At 45.0% G+C, this 18,769-nt stretch overlaps 1 protein-coding gene and 1 long non-coding RNA gene across 2 annotated transcripts in view; one reads left to right on the top strand and one right to left on the bottom strand.

The window, feature by feature from the left end:
• Window positions 1-193: 193 nt before the first annotated feature.
• LIMA1 (LIM domain and actin binding 1) overlaps window positions 194-18,769 on the top strand; it is a 26,982-nt gene continuing 8,406 nt past the window's right edge. The window contains exons 1-6 of the mRNA XM_019556464.1: window positions 194-359; window positions 3,419-3,464; window positions 6,193-6,654; window positions 12,391-12,499; window positions 14,009-14,154; window positions 16,798-16,902. Of these exons, the coding sequence (XP_019412009.1) occupies window positions 241-359; window positions 3,419-3,464; window positions 6,193-6,654; window positions 12,391-12,499; window positions 14,009-14,154; window positions 16,798-16,902 (987 nt within the window). The 5' untranslated portion in view covers window positions 194-240. The remainder of the gene's footprint in view (window positions 360-3,418; window positions 3,465-6,192; window positions 6,655-12,390; window positions 12,500-14,008; window positions 14,155-16,797; window positions 16,903-18,769) is intronic.
• On the bottom strand, window positions 3,405-4,192 carry LOC109324461. Its single transcript, XR_002104937.1, has 2 exons — window positions 3,521-4,192; window positions 3,405-3,441 (listed from the first exon to the last, which is right to left on the bottom strand). It is a non-coding gene; the product is annotated as an uncharacterized LOC109324461 (long non-coding RNA).

Raw genomic sequence — 18,769 nt, forward strand, 5'->3', positions numbered from 1 at the left:
TGCTGCTAACTATTGCTGTGGTTAGTGCCTTACTGGGGAGACTGTTTCAAAGACTTCTTTAGGGGAAGTGGCAGCTTTTTAACCCAGTGGATATGGTGCATTGGCAGCGACTGTTGGTGGGTGGCAATAGTAGGAGACGGATCACTTCTAAGTGTTTAATGGAACGTCGTCTTTTGGATCTGATTTTCATATTGGTCATTGCTTTGCTTTGTTCTGAATAGGTATTTCTACGTTCACGAGATGGAGCCCTCGCCATTTAATAGAAGACAATGGGCTTCACAGTCGCTAAGGATCACTGCCAAAGAGCTTTCTCTAGTCAACAAGAACAAGTCATCAGCTCTCGTGGAGAGGTTCTCCAAGTAAGTGCGGTGCAGCTTCTGGCCAAGAAAAGCATGTGTAGCCTGGCAGCTGATGGCTCTTATCGTGCACCTGTTCCATATGCTTTTCCTTAAATTCAATTAAAACCTCTTCGCTGTGCATTAGCATACTTCTCAGTTGTACCTCGGGCAAAGTTTAGGTTTGGCAATTGCTTTTTTCCCCCCAGAAAAAGAACTAGCAACCTATTTCTGGTTGCCCTCATTAGTGTTACCAGCTGTGTCTGCTGAGAACAGAAGGGACCACTTTATCTTCCAACTCACAGTATTGTGCCCCTGGCAATGGGGCCCAGCAGCTGTCACCCACCCATATAGTTTTTTGGATCAGGAACAGATCTTTACAGGTTGGCATGAGATGCATTGGGCAGGTCTGACCTGCCAGTTCCTGTATACCAGCGTGGGCAACACTCTCTTCTCTTTGGATCAAAACTGTAATTAAAAGCCCAAGTGGAGACAGCTGCCGGTGATGGATTTTCTTGGTAAGAAACTTAAAGGGTTATCAGGAAAAGCTTGTCTAGGGAAATGTGGAGTGATTTAACATAGGCTCCCCACAACCCCATAGGGCTCTAATCTCTTTAAACCATGTGTGTTAGGGGAATGTTCTTGCTCTGGGGAAGCAAGGGAAGGGGAGCTGGACTAGAGATTCTTAATTTTCCTTTCAGGTTACCCTCTTGCCTAATAGCCAAGACTTCAAGCTCACTCCTTTAGGCAGCAAAGAGAGATGCTTGCCAACAAAGACATTCAAACCTCTATTTCAGAAATAGATGCCTTTTTATTCACTGCTAATGTTGGAGCAGGGCTGTCCAAGAAAAGTGGCAATAAATGAAGCGGAAGAGAGAAAATTACCTTCTGCAAATAAGCGCTACATTTGGAAATAGAGTGGGATTGATATTCCCTTCCCTTGTCTAATCTGCTGTTGGTAATTTTGGTCCAATTTGACCTTTCTACTGGTACTCCCTTAATTCTGGTGAAATTGTGTCCTTATGCACAGGGCTGAATTTTGCCCACGTTTCTACAGACTGATTTATATTCTTCTTCCTTTTTCAAAAAACCCCAAACCAACAGTCCACACAGTTCAACTCAGCTTTGGATATCCTAGAACTCCTGCATAGAAAAATATTTCTGTGATGTTCTGCATTGCAACTGAAGCTAGCTTTGTGGATGTGTACAACAGGAGTTACCCTGTACACTCGTTTCACTTTAGCGACAGCGAGAGAGCAACCTTTGGGTACCACAGTGTAAGCCAGTGGGGCAACTATCCTGCCAGAGCATCCAATAAAACTCTCCAAAGCATCAGCATTACAATTAGTGCTTTTCTTCTCAAAACTGAGCAAGCCATCATAAGCAAGTCAACCACAGCTGATCCTTTTAGGAGAAGCTAACTTCTTCCAAGGATCAGGCTCTCAGCTGAGCTGTTTGTTGGCCTTTTTTTTTTTTTTTTTCAGTTCTGAAACAGGTAACCTGTGGGCTGCTGCGCAGTCTCTGGCAGCAGAGCTATTGCCTGGGATGCACCCTGTTAGTCGCCACTGGTGGAGCTAAGCCAACTTGCTTAAGGGGCCACCCTTGGCTACAATGCAAAGGTGATATAATCTGCCTCCAGTAAGGGGCAGACACAGGGGTGGGCAAAATGCAGCCTGTCAGGCCACTTTACGTAGCCTGTGGGGCCCCTAAAAAGTTTAGACAATTAATATTTATCTGCCCCTGGCTGCCTGTCATGCAGCCCTTGATAGCTTGCCAAAACTCAGTAAGTGGCCCTCTACCCAAAATAATTGCCCGCCCCTGGTAAAGCAATACTAGAACGTCTTCCTTGCCCTCCTCCACGTTTGGTTGGTGTCCTCTTTCCTGTGCCTTACTGTGCTACTGTAGGGGAGCCATTGCGGGAGCACAAACTTGGGAAGTTTGTAATGCCGTATGGCTGAGATTGCCTGAAATCTTTTATAATGCAGTTAAGTAAGTGGCAGGAATTTGGCTGGCTGGCTTCTGCTGCTCCAAATGGAAGCTGTGACAAGCGCAGCTTGTAAAGAGGTGGTAGGTGAGACCAAAACTTCTTTGCTGCTCAGGCTAATAAGGGAGGCTGGCTTCTGTATAGGAACCACCTATGCATAAGATATACAAATGGACTGCTACCAGATCTGGAAATAGATAGTCTGTTATCTGCAGGCTGCAAGCTTGATTTGCTTCCTATAGCGGGCTGGGGCACTCAATGTGCATTAGGCATAGGAAGAGACTATAGCAGTTTTAGTTTGTGATGTCCCTTCAAGTTTGCTAGTGTTTCACTGATCAGATATAACTTAAGGGTTTTATTTTTTAAGCCAACTTTATCAGCAAATAGGGTTGTAGTTTCACCCAAAAATTAAAAAAACCCCTTCAAATGATAGGATGGTTTAGAATCCGTGGAAGAACATAAAGCATCTGTTTTGTGATCACTTAAGCATCTCTCATTCAAAGGTGGGTCTAATTGGCATTTCATTCCCTTAATGATACGAAGGCGTGTGACTGCTGGACCATGCAGTGAGAAACTGAGGCAAAACACTCGCTCGTGCAAATCAAAACCAGGCTAACAGACTACCCCTTCTTCTGAAGCACAAGTCTTAAAGTCTTAAGTACAGTAACTTTCTGACATTTGTGACTTCTTTTAAAAGAAAAATACAAATAAAGCGTGCTTTCTGCAGCCAAAGACCACGGTTCCCAATGAGCTCTTTTCAGGTTTAGGTTTACTATAGTAAAGTATGGGACATCTGTCAGACTTTTTTTCTTTTTCTTTTGAATGGCTTCATTAATTAATGGCTTTTAAATCGTATGATTCAGTTACATTGTTTAAAAGAAAGCTTCCTTGTGACATTTTGCTTATATACTTTCTGACTTCTAATGCTTCCCACAATGCACAACCAGCCCTTTATCTGCAAGTGTTAAGACTTACATTTTTGTTTTGTCTGTTGGGGCTGAAAAGTATGTAGTGTCCTTGCTTCAGGGTAAATGCACTCCTGGGATTCTGACTTTTAGATAAGTGGTGTGTGTTTTGTTTTTTTTCCTTCCCCCAAAAGGTACCAGAAGGCAGCTGAAGAAGCTACCACAGAAAAAAAAAGAAATGTAAGTATTTACAGGCTTTATAAAGTGAACAGCAGTATATGGCCTGCTATGCTTACTTCTCCTGTATCCGATGCGTTTGAGAGTAGCTGAACTATTTGTGTGCTTTGTTTTGCACTCTTTCCAGGAGAATTTGGCTTTTCTGCCTTTTGCTAAAGTCCTCCTTTTGGCTTATCCCCGTTCTGCCTCCTCAGGGTTGACTGAAGCCCAAGGAAGTCAAGTGACTTGTCAAGTGACTTCTACCACCAAATGCTAATGTCCACTCTTAGCTTGAGGCTGCTGTGCTGTTTCTACTCATTTCCTCATTTGTGAAGTAAACTTTTAAGCTTAAAAGGAAGATATCCGATTCCAGGAATGTTAATCAGTGCTATCCCCTCTTCTAACTGCAGAGTGCGTTAGGGGGATCCTTTTTGGAAACAAGCCTACAAGATTTCAAACGTCTCCCATTAAGGGCGAGTCATTGTATATCACCTTGTGTAAGACTTTCACTCTTCTCCATTCCCCCCTGCCCCGCATGCCTGTTGTGGGGCTGGGAGACTCTGCAGGAGAATTCACCAAAATTGCAAGTCTGCATTTCTGAGCAGATCCTCTGATAATCCGGTCTATTTAAAATAAGGCTATTAAAAAAACCTTGATGCCCAGAAGGCACGGACAAGCCCTTCTCCAAATGTGCTGCCTCCATTTCTTTGAGCTTGGGATGCTAAAGCATCGCTTGGTCTCTGTTGGGGGCAGTGCTGTGATATGTTGGTGTTGGGGCTCTGAGAACTACTGTTCGGTTAGCAGTTCTAACAACCTTTTCTTGGAAGTAGTTTCAAACTGCAGCCTTCAAATTTTAAACTTCAGTGGTTCACATTGCATCCAGCTCTGGAGCCGTGGTTGTGGTCTCCCTCTATGTGTGTTTTATAGCGTGGAGATGTCCTCACAAGCTGACGTTGGTTTGATGTAGCACCTTTAACTTGGGATCTTTGGAGCATAGGAGAAATCGCAGATGCAAACTTACTTGTTCCTTTCCAGTGCCCTGATCAGCACTTCATTCAGCATGTTCTGTCCTGCTTCTGATCGCCTAACAGATAATTAAGGCTAGCAGAACAAACAGCCTGCTGGGGAAAGGTCCCACCTCCGTCATCCAGGTGGGTTTGGAGAACTGATCCGTTAGTATGGCTGCTATCAACTGTGGCCAATTTAATAAGCTCTGCCGGTCTTTGAGCCACAGAGGACATAGAAAGGTGGGAGCTGAGAGAGGAAGGAGTGAGGTGGTTCTGTTGTCAGTCCTCCATTAGTATGGATTGTCTTGTGGGTCAGTCATTCTTAGTTAAAATGGTGTTTAAAGAAACTTATTCTTTGAATAGTAGACCTCTGACTCAGTGGAGATAATAGGGGAAAAATGCCAGCTCCCTACTCAGAGCTCTTACGTCAGTGAAAGGGGCAGGGCAAAGCAGTGACTAAGCACAGATGTCTGTGCCACAGCTCTGCATTTAGCAGCACACCTGGTGTCCAAGTCTGCAAGACCTTCAGCATCTAATTCTCTCTGCTTTGCATAGTAGTCTTCTGCCACTTTGGCTGGATTTTTTCCATTTGCTCTACACCTTCAGTGCTTTTAAATGCATCAGACTAACTGATCTTCTCCAAGCTTAGGTGCATGCTAGCTAATTTGCCCAGCAGCGTTCAAAATGTGACCAGGAGAGTAATAGGGTGAGGGACTTAAAGCCCAATATAGCTGCTAATCCTCTTTAATTCCCATCGGCTTTACAGACCTGTTCTGCTTGCCGTTTGTTCCAGGCATGGTAGGATCCCTGTGGAATGACTAGAAAAAAATGCAGCATTGGCAGGTATTAGATTGTAAGTGGCTGAATGCAAGGTGGTCTGGTGTCTGGATGTGGGGTAACCAGCGCTAAGCCGAAATAGGTTTAAAAACCTTTGAATCTGGGGACAGCACTGCTGTAGGTGCCTAGTGTGCTGGGATGCTACAGGGCTAGGGGTACATCTCTTGCGGTCCGAGGATGTGCCATCTGGTAACTGCAACCTATTGTCTCTAATGGACGGGTTAGTTTCAGTATGGCTCAAATTGATAAGATGTGTGTAACCGCTGTCTAACCTGACGCCTTACATAGGGTGGTCTAATAAAGAGCTAGACGGTGTTTGGGGGTTTTGTTATTAAAATGAATACAGTTGCTATTAAAGTGCTACCAGTAACTTATAGCAGAACAAAGTTCAAAGCAGCAGTGGCTTTGGAAAGCAACCTGAGTTCTTGGGACAACCTGCAAATTGTTCTCCCGCTTGCATTGCGGAGCGGCTGGGAGTCATCACGACGCTCGGCATAGCCTGCCTGCTTCTCCCCCTTGTTACAATAGGTCTGCAGCTTGTTAAGGTGTGGATTTGGTTTCCTTTTGCTGGAAACAAAGAAACAAGGAGAGCAAACATGTCGATTCAAGCCTTTGTGTCTCATTTAATTCTCATTAGACTTGGACTCCCTATTTTTTCCCTTATAAGGCCGCCCTGTTTTATCACTTCCTGCTTCAGCTCCTAACTTTTTTCTGTCTTCTCCCCCCCTCCTTCCTCCCCTATCCTGGATGCTTTCTCCATGTGGCACAGTTGTAACTATTCACAGCTGTCTGAAAAGCAGCAAGCTCAGCTCAGCATCGCGCCTTTAGCTTCCTTTCGTACAGAGAGGAAGTGCCGTAATGCTTCATCGGGCCATTTATAACTGGCACTAACTTCTTGTTCTTTTTAGACCACAGACAGTCTTCCCCTTCATTTTAAAAGGGGGAGCCTGAGCGCATTAAAGAAGAAGTGGGAGAATCCAGTGTTGGGAGCTGAATCTCGGAAGGAAGCTCTGCGAAGCGGCTGTGCTGAGGTTCGGCAGAAGGTCGCCAGCCCCAGCGTCGGAGCCGAAAGCTGCCCGGCTTCTCTAGCAGAAGCTGATCACATCTCAGGGGTCAGTGCTAGATCTCAACTCCGGTCCCCTTCTGGAGCCTTTGGCCAGGTGCGGTGTCCCGGCGTTGACAGCGAAGATCTTAAAAGCCACTCGCTGGAGGGTGATAACATGGAAAATTGTCTAAGAGAATCCAGACAAGAAGTAGGAAAGCCCGAGGCCAGCGAAAACCCAGACTCTTCAGGAAAGATAGAGAAATATAGCGTCCCGCTAAACAAGCTAAAGATGATGTTTGAGAAAGGGGGCGCAACTCAGATCAAGGTAAGGATCAACTATTATAGGGGCTGAAAGTAAGCTGTCTCCTGGGCTTTGGGCAAACTCTTTGCATGGGTTGGCTTAGGGATATTCATGATGCAGGGGGCAATTCTGGTTTGCAGTTAGACTGGGAAAGTATCTCCGTGGCTCGTGTTAGTGACGTGTGTTTGAGTTGGGTGGATACGCGCTGTAATGTGCTCAAAGCTTCAGGGATGTCATGAATGCTCTCTGACAGCTCCACAATAGCAGGAAGCTGGATTTTGCATTTTTCTTAACAAAACATCGACAACCAAACAAAAACCATAAGAAGAGAAACTAATTTGGATTGGATAGATGGCACCAACCCAGACAAGAGCCATTGTGACAAATGCAGAATGTGTTGGTTTTTAAATGTTTTTTTTCCCTCTCTACTTTTGAGGTGGGACTGATTGCATCTTCAGCTATCTAAGGGCGCTGAGCCTGTGAGTCACTTTAAACATGAATTGTAAATAGGTTGCAACCAAAATGAAGCTAGCTAATAGCGATAAAACGAAGGGCTGCTTGTAGGCAGCTGCTGTGTAGCAGGGTCTCCTCCTTGCTGTTCTTTCAGCTATGCATCCTAACAAATGTTTCTTATCAGCAAAAATACTCTCGCAAGAAAAAGAAGTAAAGATAGCTAGGCAGCTCCTGCTTTACTAGTTTTGACTTGCAAATGCACAGGGCTTGCATTTTCCTACAACTGCTCATGAAATCTGATCCTGCATGTGCACTGCAGACTGTGTGTCCCAAGGGAGAATTGCTTAACTAGAAAATGAGTTGCATATGCCAGTGACTTACAATGCAGTCTTGGATGCTGGTGGATTTTCCAGTTTTGTCATAGTTTCCTATATTTCTGGCTTTGTCTTATGTGGGGTGGTTTTATTACAACGTTCAGTAAAACAAAGCAAGAGAGACAGAGAGAGGAATCTTGGATGCTGAAACTATTTACATACAATAAATGGAGGCTTGTGTTCAACTTTTAATATTAAGGCCTGCCTGTTGACACTCAGAATACTTTGTACAGGAACAGCTTTGCATGTGAGCTTGTTGCCTGCGTTATTCCTTTATTAATGTAATTGTTACTTTTAAAAAGATCATTAAAGAAGATCTTTCTGGGTTGTCTCCAGCCCAAGGGTGCTCATTTTTAAGAGATGTAGCAGGGTGCCACTTCGGGAATCTTTCCCCAGGAATCCTGGGAAGCTGCACCCATGGGACTGAACCGCTCAGACGTCCACAGGAAAGTTTGCAGGCACCGTCTGAATAGGGTGGAGGAAATGCTGAGCCCACTCCTTCTCTAACTGGAATTTATACCCATATGTGAGATTAGTCATCGTTTGCTGGAACAGTGTTTGCAAAGTGCTTCCTACAGCAGCTGCCTCGCCATCGTTTTGGAAGTCAGGAAAGCTAACCTGAGGAGGCTTCAAGTTGTTGCACCCAGCTCCTTTTGCAGATGCTTTCTCTTTCTTTAATCTAACAAGAAACAGTGTGAGGGTTTTTTTTGGTTTTTTTTTTTTAAATTGGGGGTGTGGGGGAAGTGATTTCAAGTTGCAAAAGAAAAAAAAGAGGCCTACTGTAAGCTTCCCGGCCCAGGAATTTGTTGGAATTGCAGGGTGACGTCACGCAGTGGCAGACAATGCAGGCAGTCAGGCGGCCACAGGGACGTAGTAAAACTGAGCGAAGGTAGGAAACTACTACAGCAGCAGCAAGTCTGGCTAGTTATGTAGTGCATGGTGCTCAGTTAGCTGTTTCATTCACCGTTCTCCTAAAGGGGTGGACAAAATGTGGCCCGCGGGCCGGATGCAGCCCACCAAGCCATTCTATCCAGCCCGCGGGGGCCCTAAAAAATTTAGAAAATTTAATATTAATCTGCTCTGGGCTGCCTGTCATGTGGCCCTCCATGGCTTGCCAAAATTCAGTAAGCAGCTCTCTGCCCAAAATAATTGCCCGCCCCTGAAATGCAGGCTGTTGTCAGAGTGCTGATTAGCGTGCAAGCCTGCAATGGCTTTGAGACGCACTTTTTTCCCTTGATACTTGTCTGGCACTGTACAAGGTATGTGTAAAAACAAAAAGCCCCCACCCCAAAAAAACAACCCACCACTGTCCACAGTGGGTCGGTCGCACCCTGTCCAGCTGAGGAGGAGGTGGCAGAACACTCAAGTGACTTGGCCGAGGCTACACAGGCAGCAAGTGGCAGGGTCCAGGTTAGCATGCCAGATCCCCAATTCCCTGTCTTGGGTTCGGTTCACTCAACAGTGCTCAGCAGGAACAAAGCTATTCAGGCTACCAAAACTATGAACGATTGACTGGTTTAAATTTTGCCTGGCTTGCATACTGCACAATCCCTGTCTTTTTTTCCTTTTCGTTTTTTATTCAAATCTTGTTGCAGTCCCTGCATCTCATAAGCAAGGCAGGTTTTTTTCTTATTACTTCTTCAGGGAAGAAAGTGCCTCTAAGCACCTCAGTAACCAGCCCATCTGAGAAGAGCGTTGTGAGACTGCCAAAAAAGTTGGAGGAAAAAATAAAATCAGCTATTAAAATTTAGGCAATAATTATTTTGTAGTAAAATGCAATTTCAAAGATGCCTCACATAGCATTGGATCAAACAAGGTATCCTGTGGTTTTATTGGAGCAAAATTAATTGTTAGGCCAAATGCCAAGTATTGCTGACATGAGTACAGTGGTGCCCCAGGTGTGTTTCAGTCAAGAACTGGGGGCGCTTTGGAGAGGTGGCTACGTTTCCCTTTTCGCAGATTTGGGCGGAGGAAGCAGGGCTGCATGCTGCTTTGGTCAGAATTGCACAGTGAATTAGTTATATGGTCACAAGATTAGGAGTTGGGAACTGGGGTCTGTTAAACCAGTTGGATCCCATTGTTCCCTGGAGGACTCCAAACTCGGTAACTCGGGTCACTTGAGGTCTTCTATCCACCAGTGTCTAAAAAAAGACAGTTTGTGCACTTGAGCTTAACACTGGGTTTTTCTACTAATTCAGGATTAACATGGCTATTTGGTTGCATGTCATTGTGTCGTTCTGTGCCTGTGTGGCAGAGCTAACATTTTTAACTCCCTTGTAAATAGTTGCTGAAACACCCCCCCCCGCTTAAGTCTCAAGGCGAACCGCTTCTGAATTCTAGCTAACAATTTAACATTGGCATCCTGTTTGAATTCATCTTATTGAACCGGATCACTGGCTAGTAATCATGTTGGATATCTTCCTCCGCAGAAGTAGCTGATACCTGGGTCTTTCAGGTGCAGATATTCCTGTTGCCTACAAATGCGTGAGAGCAAAGAGAGCGAGGGGAGATGATTTGTTTGAAATTCATAGTATTCTCGTTATCTCGACTTGCACGGCCATGAGAGTTGGCTTCCTGCTGCAGTGAATTGCAGCATGCCAGTATAGGGTTTAAAACGTGATTTTTCTCCAATTTCTACACTTCGCCTTGTAACTTGGTTGGTTTGCATTGTTAGTTTTGTGAATCTGAGCTCGTCAAATCCCACCAAGTCCTCTTCTAGGCTGTTGGCTCCGTAGTGTCCTCTGCACTGGAGGGGCAACAATCTGGACTTGGTGTAGCTAGGAGGTTGGTTAGTACACTGCTTTTACACGGTATGGAAACACCTGGGCATGCTGCCCCAAATCTTGCGTAGATGCACCATGAAATTAATTTTACCTGGAACAGGAATGATCGCCAGAAGCTGTAATATTTTTGTTTTTTCTCTTGCATTGAGTCCACATAATCTCTCCAAAAGAAGATGTGGGGGAAAGTCTGTGCAAGTGAATTCTTGACTGCTGAGAGGAAGGAGGATGTGAGAGATGGGAAGGGAACTTGAGTGAGCCTCTAGCCCTGATTTGTAAGAACCTCTGTTCCTATAAAAGGATTAGTTATTTATCATGCAGATGAGAGAGAGCGAACCAAGTTTTGCAACCTTGGCGCTCCTGAGACCTGATTCTGTAATGCTGAAGACTTCCCCTTGCCCTTACCTGTCCAGTTCAGCTTTCTACCTGGATTGTGTTAGGGCTTTGGTAAACTTCTCTTGCCGTTGCGCTTGTATCGCTGACAGCCGCACCGCACCCAGTGGGCGGAAGTTTGTGCTTGGTGTTAACCTTGCGGGCCATGTCAGCTACTTCTTCTGAGCGTTTTGATATTAAGATCAGCCTGTAGGGTAGACACCGGTTCCTATCCGTCACACCCTCCTCGCGTTGCTTGCCAAGAAGGATACCGACTGGCTCTTGGATGTTCGCTGCCTGCCGTGCTCTGCCGTACGTACTGGGGTGGAAAACAACCCATCCAAAAGCTGGAGCCTTTACTTAAACTCCAAATTGTACATTTCCAAGACCTTGAAGTGGACTCCGTGTGGCGTTAGAGGGGAGCAGGGGCTTGCAAGGGGCATGCCAACAAACCTTGGCGACAAAAGTGATGAGCCTGCAAGTTCCTACAGGGGCTCGGGCAACTCCCAAACAGCGTCTATCAGCACCTTTAGCAGAGGGAGAAGGCTTGTCTTGGCCAAGTCTATTTCAATTAAAATAAATAAATAAATAAATAAGTTATCAAAGTCCTAAGTGGCAGAACTATAAAATTCCTTCCCACATTAATGGAAAACATAAAAGATTTTTTTCCTTTCCTAATGAAGGTCCTCTGTCTTGTGTGCTGAAGAGCACTGATTTTTTCACAGTGATTATTTTCCAGTGCAGCTCAGTTAGAATAAAACAGTGGAATTTCCTGCAGTTTGGTGACTGGCAAATGAAAAACTTGTTGGCAGCAGGAGGTGGGGGGAAAGGAGTGGTAGGCACGTCTTGCCAAACCTGCCCTTTTTTCTCTCCTCAGCCTGTAATCTTAATTTCCAACTGGCTTTGAGATTTAACTCTTCCTGGGGATGATGGGACTCTTGTTTATAGGTTGAATTTCAGCTGTGAAAACACCCTATCTCGATGCAGTCCGATTTTAAACTCTGCACACTCTGGAGCAATCAGAGGGGCTGTTGAAATATATTTTTGCAGTTGCTGGATTTTTTATTGAGCGCTAAATTTGTGGGGGACATTGGCAGGGTTGGTTGCAACAAATATGTATCCAGTCTGGATGAGCCAGCCAGAGCATCTGTCTGCAAAATCTCCTGTCCAGCCATCACTACTGTGTGGATACGGATTATCCCAGAGATCTGAAGATTTCTGTCCAGGACCATCCTGTTTAAGCGACAGCTTTACTAGAAATAATTTAAGGCATGCCTGGACTGGGATTACTCTCGCTTAATTGACACGAGCAAACTTGTGGTCATCTGGGACTAACCTTCATGCTAGAACTTTGCTATTTAATCGCTGGGCTTGATTGCAGATATAAAAGGCTCATTACCCTTCCCCCCTGAATTTGACACCTTCGTAAAGTGTTTGGTACTGAGTTTGCAACCTGTCAGCCTATCGTTGAAACTGCCAGTCGCTCCACCTCTAGTTTATGGCAATGTACTGGAGAAGGTAAATGTACGAAAAGATCTGCAATCTTTGTGGTTCTGGGGCATTCAAGCAAAGACAACTAATCACCTGCTACAGTCCAAGGGCGCTTGTATACCTCTGCGGGGGGTAGGTATCCTTTAATGAAACTTTCTTTGCTGAATAGCATGACCTCTGCCAGACTTGTTCAGTCCAATGAAGGACATTTGCTAAAGACTCCTGCCAACCTCAAAGGATCAACCATCTCTGCTGCTTCAGAGCTGATAAGTGGGTTTTGTCTTAAACAGATTCCTCGGGACCAGACCAAGACTACGGGTGGCGGGAGGATCTCTGAAAACAGCTTCTCTTCTGAGGACCTCGATACTGGTTCTGGTGAGAGAAGCCGTAGCGCATCAGGTTGGTAGTCCCTGGAGGCAATTGGGCCGGGGCACTGAAATTGCTCCGTTTGGCGTGTGAGACACAAGGGGAATAACTTTATCCGGCAGACACAAGAGAGAGAGATCCAATGCTCTCACCGAGGGGTCTAAGGATTTTACAAACTTAAAGCCTTGCTGTGTAGCACCTTTACTTGCTAACCATTTTTTTTTTTAACCGAGGCGTGGGAAACAACTTTGGCAGAACTAAGAAGACAATTGTATCTCCTGACTCTTAGTCCTGGGTTTGTTATTAGATTATGTAGTTTAACTCGTAGAGACGCTAGAGTAGCAGTAGACTTATTTCTCCCTATTTGGCTTGTATCCCTCTATGGTGAAATTCTTGTTGCTTTAAATCCACACGACCTTTCCTCCAAAGCTCTGCAGCTGCTATTGAGCTCTTGAATTATGGGCACTGCTGAATTGATCAGGTGTCCTTAAATAGCTTTTGTTCAAATGATGGCTTTTAAATACGACTCCAGTGTGTTTCCAGCCTATGGCTAATACTGGCTCTTGCTTCCTAGCGCTGCAAACCATACTTTTCCCTGAACAATGCATGATGCAATGAAAAGCATCGGTTCTTACCATTGTGCACCTGGAGGGACGTTCATTGGAACATGTTTATATTGCGTCTTGTAAATTAAAACGAGTCAGACATTTGAGACCTGGTTTATTAAAGATCTCTGTATTATTAGTTCTGTTGCGTGATCAAAGCTATCATGAAAGGATTGACCCTTACTCAAGAAGACATGTAGTGCATTGATCAGAGCTGCTGGATTCCTAAATCTATGCCCTGCCTAAAATAAGGGCTAGGTGACTGTTAACTGAAGTGGGTTAAGGTAAGGAGCGGGGGGAGACAGGAGGGAGACGCAGCCCTGTGAGTTAGATCCGAGTCTGGCGATGTTCTCCCACTACAGCCTTGATCGGATGATCCAGTATCTTTATGCTCCTGCTGCATAAAATGGGGATATCTCTAACCAACTTGCCAGGATGCTTTGGGACCAAGTTTAAACTGTCTGTAAAATCTTGGTCAAGAGGAGGCCTAAATAATGTATTTAGGGATTAGGACTGGAGGGTTAAGTTTCCCCTCTCTTTCCCTAGATCCCCCTTTACGTCTTCCTTCTGCAAGGATTAATAAAGGAAAACACCACCCAAGGTACTTCACTGCCATTGTGAAACAGCTGTGTGTATTCCTGCTCTCTGCTTGGTTAAGGGATGGCACTTGACACATTTACATGTTGCTTGTGAGGAGCATTGGCTGAACTCCTCCACGCGGCTGCTAAAATGCACAGATGTTACGTGCATGTTCTGAGATGCTGCTCCTAATATACAGCTGTGTTGCCTGGGAAAGGCTGGTACTGCTAGCTAGGGGATCACATACCTTTGCATCATTTTGAGACTGGACTAGGAAGATGCTTGAATTCTTCTGCAGAAGAGTTTACAGTTAACACCTTATCAAGGTCACTCTAACCATATATCTGCCTTGTTGCAGGGCACCTAATGTGCAGCTCCCCGACATTCAGCTCGGAGAGCCGAAGAGCCCTGGAGATGCCTCGCCTAACAGAAACTTCAATAAAGGATAGACTGGCAAAGTACCAGGCAGCCGTGTCTAAGCAAGGGAGTCCCACTAGCCTCGCGGTATGTCTGCCCTTGTGCTTTTTGTGTAAGGTGGTGGGCGTCGCATTGGCATAGCCCTGAGGCTAAGAAATGTCTGATGGAAACTAGGCTATGAATATGTAATTTTATGCTGTCTGAAAGGAGAAGATCATTCATTGATTTGTTTGAAATTAAAGCCTGTAGTCTGCTCTGCAGAATTAAAAGCCCTGAAATGAGAGATGGGTTTTCACCTCTTCCAGGAATAATCTCTACACTTTCCAAAGACTCAACAGCTGGCACATTGGCCAAGGAGCCTACTTGGGACTGTAATGGATATTTCTTGGCTTTCTATATCCAAATGTCTCTGGTTGCTTTACACACACTCATTCAACCTTGCAGCCCCTTGGATTAAGGTGAAAAGGAGAGACAGAAATGAAGCAGGGACTTGCCCACAGGCTTTTAATGAATGGAGTCTAGATCCCATCACAGGCCCGAGCTTTATAACCAGCCTTCTGTGCAAACAGTCCTCTTCAAATACTCTTATCTTATTTACTCTGACCTCAGCCTGTTTTTTTCTTACCTGAGCTATTGCAAAGAACTAGCCTGTGCTAGCTAGCCAGATATTTAAACAGGAAATAGCAACTAGTGAATCATAGCAAACTGCAGGGTACTCGGCAAGAATCAAGCATGTGTCGGGAAGGGGCGAGTTAGTCAGAATCGTCTGTTGTTTTGTGTTAATGTTGGGGCTCTTAGGACTCTTTGCCCCCCCCCATTTTTTTTTTTTTTTTTTTTTTTTTTTTTTTTGAATGCTCTCTATAGCTAGACCAATGCATTCCAAGAGTATGACAGTATCCTAAGTAAGGAACTGCCTCGTGACTTGAGCCACCAGCGTTGAATATCTTGGAGTTAAGCTTTGGAAGTGTTCATGCTTCCCAGAAGCATCTGTAGAGGGTGGGTGGGTGTATTTTATCTCGTTGGAATAGCCCTGCCCAAACTGAAGGGATTTCTGCACACCATATGCAGAGTGGGTCTAAATCTTAAGCTTTTGGGTATAACTGAAGTAAATTTAATGGCACGAGCTGAAAGTAATTGCAGATAGTGTAACAAATCTAGTCCTAATGTCTATGAAATCTGCTTAACTGCTTGTGGCTGTTTTCTAGATCCTGATTTTTCTTTTTTTTATTTTTTCCTTTGGTGCATTCAGTTAGCTAAACTGCCTTTTGCAGTTTCTAATGGCAATGATTTCAGTTGGCTGACTACATCATTCTCTAGTAGCTAGCCAGGTACCACATGAATTCCTTCTGGACTTGCTCCCAGTATAAATTAAGCACTGTCCTGGTTTGGGCCCTCCAATGCAGACATTCCCATTTGCATGTTGTTGCTGGCTGAATCCCTGCCAGGGACCGTCGTCCCTCCCTTGCGCGCTCTCCCCTGCCAGTCACTCCCAGCAGGATACTAGTTGCCTGTTGGCAAGAATTGTAGTTGCACATGCATACAAACTGCTGTAGCTGTAGTCACTTTTGCAGCAATTTTCAAGCACCTAGTTTTGGGCAGGAGGTTTGCCAGGTTTCTGCCAAAGGGGCATAAAGGGTCTTCTGGTGTGATGGTGCAGAGTTTTCCAAATAATAAAGAGAGCCCTGGTTCCAGCTACACTACAAAACAGAGTTAATCCTTCTTGGAATGAGACTTGTCTCCAGTGCTATGCATGGTATAGGCAAGACCTAATAGAGACTAGTAAACACATGGTGTGTTTTCTTCTCTTGCAATACTGCAAGAATGTAATTCCTTAAGAACCCTTCCAGAAGAACGATCTCAAGTATTCCTGGTTGAAAGCACTAGTATATTCAACAGCTGTATTTAATGAGATCTGTATTCAACAGTAGTTAATACTACAACAGTAGTATTTAATGAGATGAGAAAAATAGGGACTAAGAGCTATGTAAGCCCTGCATATAAAGTCTAGTATATCTTTTTTTGGAATTTAGCAGCTTCTTTCCTTTGTTATAGAGAGGCTGCCCTGTGAAAGGCATGAGCCTTGCCTCACCACGGGATCTGAGTACTGACGGGAACATTCATGAAACCTTGTGATTCTTGCGTGTCAAAAAAAAATTAATCTATTCTCTCTCTCTCTCTCTCTCTCTCAATATAGCTATAGATATATACAGAAAACTCTTTGGGGAGAGATGTAGATATGTCTCTTTCCAAAGACTTTTCAGTAAAACTCATCTGAAATTTGGTGGCAGGTATTCAAGCTAGGGTAGATCTTATTTTCACATGGAATAATTATTGCTAACTTTCATAGTGCCTTAATGTGGGTTTTTTTCTTGTACTGTTTCAGCCAAGGGGAAAGAGTGGAGAGATCAGGAACGAGAGCAAGAAAAAAACTTGGATCTAGGGGGAGATTTATATCAAGAGAAAGGGATGCTTAATGCCAAAGTGTTTCCATGATAAGGTGGTGGCGTGAAATAAAGTTGTATCCCAAGCTCACACGGAGGAGGGAGAAGTTTTAGGGTGGCACGTCACTAATCGAATGCGTGTAGAGTAGACTTCTGTTTCCCTTCCCCTTAGCCATCACTCGTGTGTGATGGGGGATTTCTGTCCAGAAGACTCTTTCAAGAATAACAGCTGAAAGCTCTCCAGTGGGAAAGGAATCCGGCAATACTGAAGTGCTTTATTGTTCTGCAGAATGAGCCTCGAGTCAGTGAAAGTGAGCTCCAGGACAAATCGGAGCAGAAGGAGAATATGCCGCCAAGCTCTGTGGACTCCATTTCCTATCAGGATGGGGAGAAGGTAAGTTGCGCTCGGCTGGGCTGAAGGTCAGGGACACCCTTTACAGTGTGAGTGAGTGGGGCAGCGCTCCGTTCTGTACCGTGTCTGGAAATGGGCTTGTGGCAGCTGATACAAGTTGCTTACACTCTGGGGAAATGTAACTCAACCATCCCATTCCCAGCCTGGTTGGGATAAACCAGCCCTACCTGTGAATTTTTAACCTTTTCTGTAGAGACTGTACAGATTTTAAAGTGGTGCACAAGCACAGAGCTGTAGGTGACAGCCCAGAAGGAGGTTGCCGGCCATGCTATGCACGGAGTGGCCAGATCATGGTAAATGTAACTGGTGTCCTGATTAGCTGCCATTTTTGTTTCCTTCCCCCGCCCCACTGCATTTTAAACCTTTTCCTTTTGAAAAGAGACAAATTTTAATTAAAGTGAATAATGAGACCTACCACAGCAAAGTCTCACTTGCCTTAAATTGGGGAGTGACAGAAGGGGACCAAACTAGCTAATAATTGGGGTACTGTGTATTGCAGGCTCTCTGAACACGTGGCAGACTAATGCCGGGAGCGCTTTTAAAAGCTTCCCAGTCTGTCTTTGGCGGGCAGCCAAAGGGTTGCTTTCAGCTGCTCCTTACTGGCAGCTAGGCAGCCTTTGCCTTTTAGCCTGTGCGGAGGCTGCTTCCTCCACGAGGTGAGGTTGCTAACAAGACACCTATTAAATCAAAGCAGTCTCTCTCCTTTCCCGTCCTGCTTCCTGCTATTAAGTGGAAGGTCTTGAATACACCCTCTTGCTCTAGGAGCGGCCATCGTTCCTTTAACATAGGCGTTCCTGTAGCGCTTCACTGTTGTGTCTGAAGTCCAGCTTGAATGAGCACAACAGAATCTGAACAGCCCGGTGTGGGATCTAGGATTGTCACTTTGGCAACACTGCAGGATAAACTGGATGTTAGCTGTGTCTTAAGGCTCTCAGTAAATGGTAGAAATCTCTGCCAAAAAGGAAGCCGCAGGAACTTGCTGATAACTAGGGCTTGAGCAAAGCTTTGGGTGCCGATTCGATTTGGAGGAGATTCGGCCCGAATTGGTGCCCGAATCTCTAAATCCAAATCAAATTGGGAGACCAATAAAAAGGTCCAAATTGATTTGAAGTCTCTGAATCGATTCAGGCAGTCCCTGCTCGCCGCCGCAGGGAGCTGGACCTGGGCTTCATGCTGGTAAGTAGGCAGCTGAATCTCCAAATCGGATTCAGCTGAATCGATTGGGGACAGTGATTCGAATTGCTGTCCCTCAGATCAGCCAAATCTGAAGCCAATGCGAATACTAGCCGCTTCGCACGGGCCTACTGATAACATTTGTCATTTGCACGTACAAAGTGCCAGGTGAGGAGAACAGTGTGCTTCAACCAGATTCAGTAGCCAAGGATTAGTGATCTTTTACTAGTGGAAAGCATACTGTGGTCTTCTTACTTCCTCGTATGCTTTGAATTAGGACAAACTAAACTTTTGAACTGAATGCAGTATCCTGGTATGCATACGCCATTTAATGAGCAGCTTTGGTCCTTTGCAATGGGTCTTGGAGTCATTAGCATGAATTAGTGAGGCTCTGCCGTTAATCTTGTTAAAGTATTTCAGTTCTGCTTCTAGCCCTGTGCATTTAATATACAGAAAGAGCCAAGCAGAAATACCTGAGAAGCTGCCCCAAGTAGCTTTTGCCTTAAGGGTTTAAAATAACACTTTCAAATTATGGCCTCCACCTCTCTTCCCTGGGGAGGAGGCTCTTCTCAGCCAGGCTGGCTGACCTGCTCCACTGGGCTTTAAACTAAGCCCGCGGGGGGACGGGGGGACTACTGCCCCTGCTGGCCCGCTGAACGGCCCTTGCAAAGCCAGC

Source organism: Crocodylus porosus, unplaced genomic scaffold, assembly GCF_001723895.1.
Source record: "Crocodylus porosus isolate Cpor-Errol unplaced genomic scaffold, CroPor_comp1, whole genome shotgun sequence".
NCBI classification, from domain to species: domain Eukaryota; kingdom Metazoa; phylum Chordata; order Crocodylia; family Crocodylidae; genus Crocodylus; species Crocodylus porosus.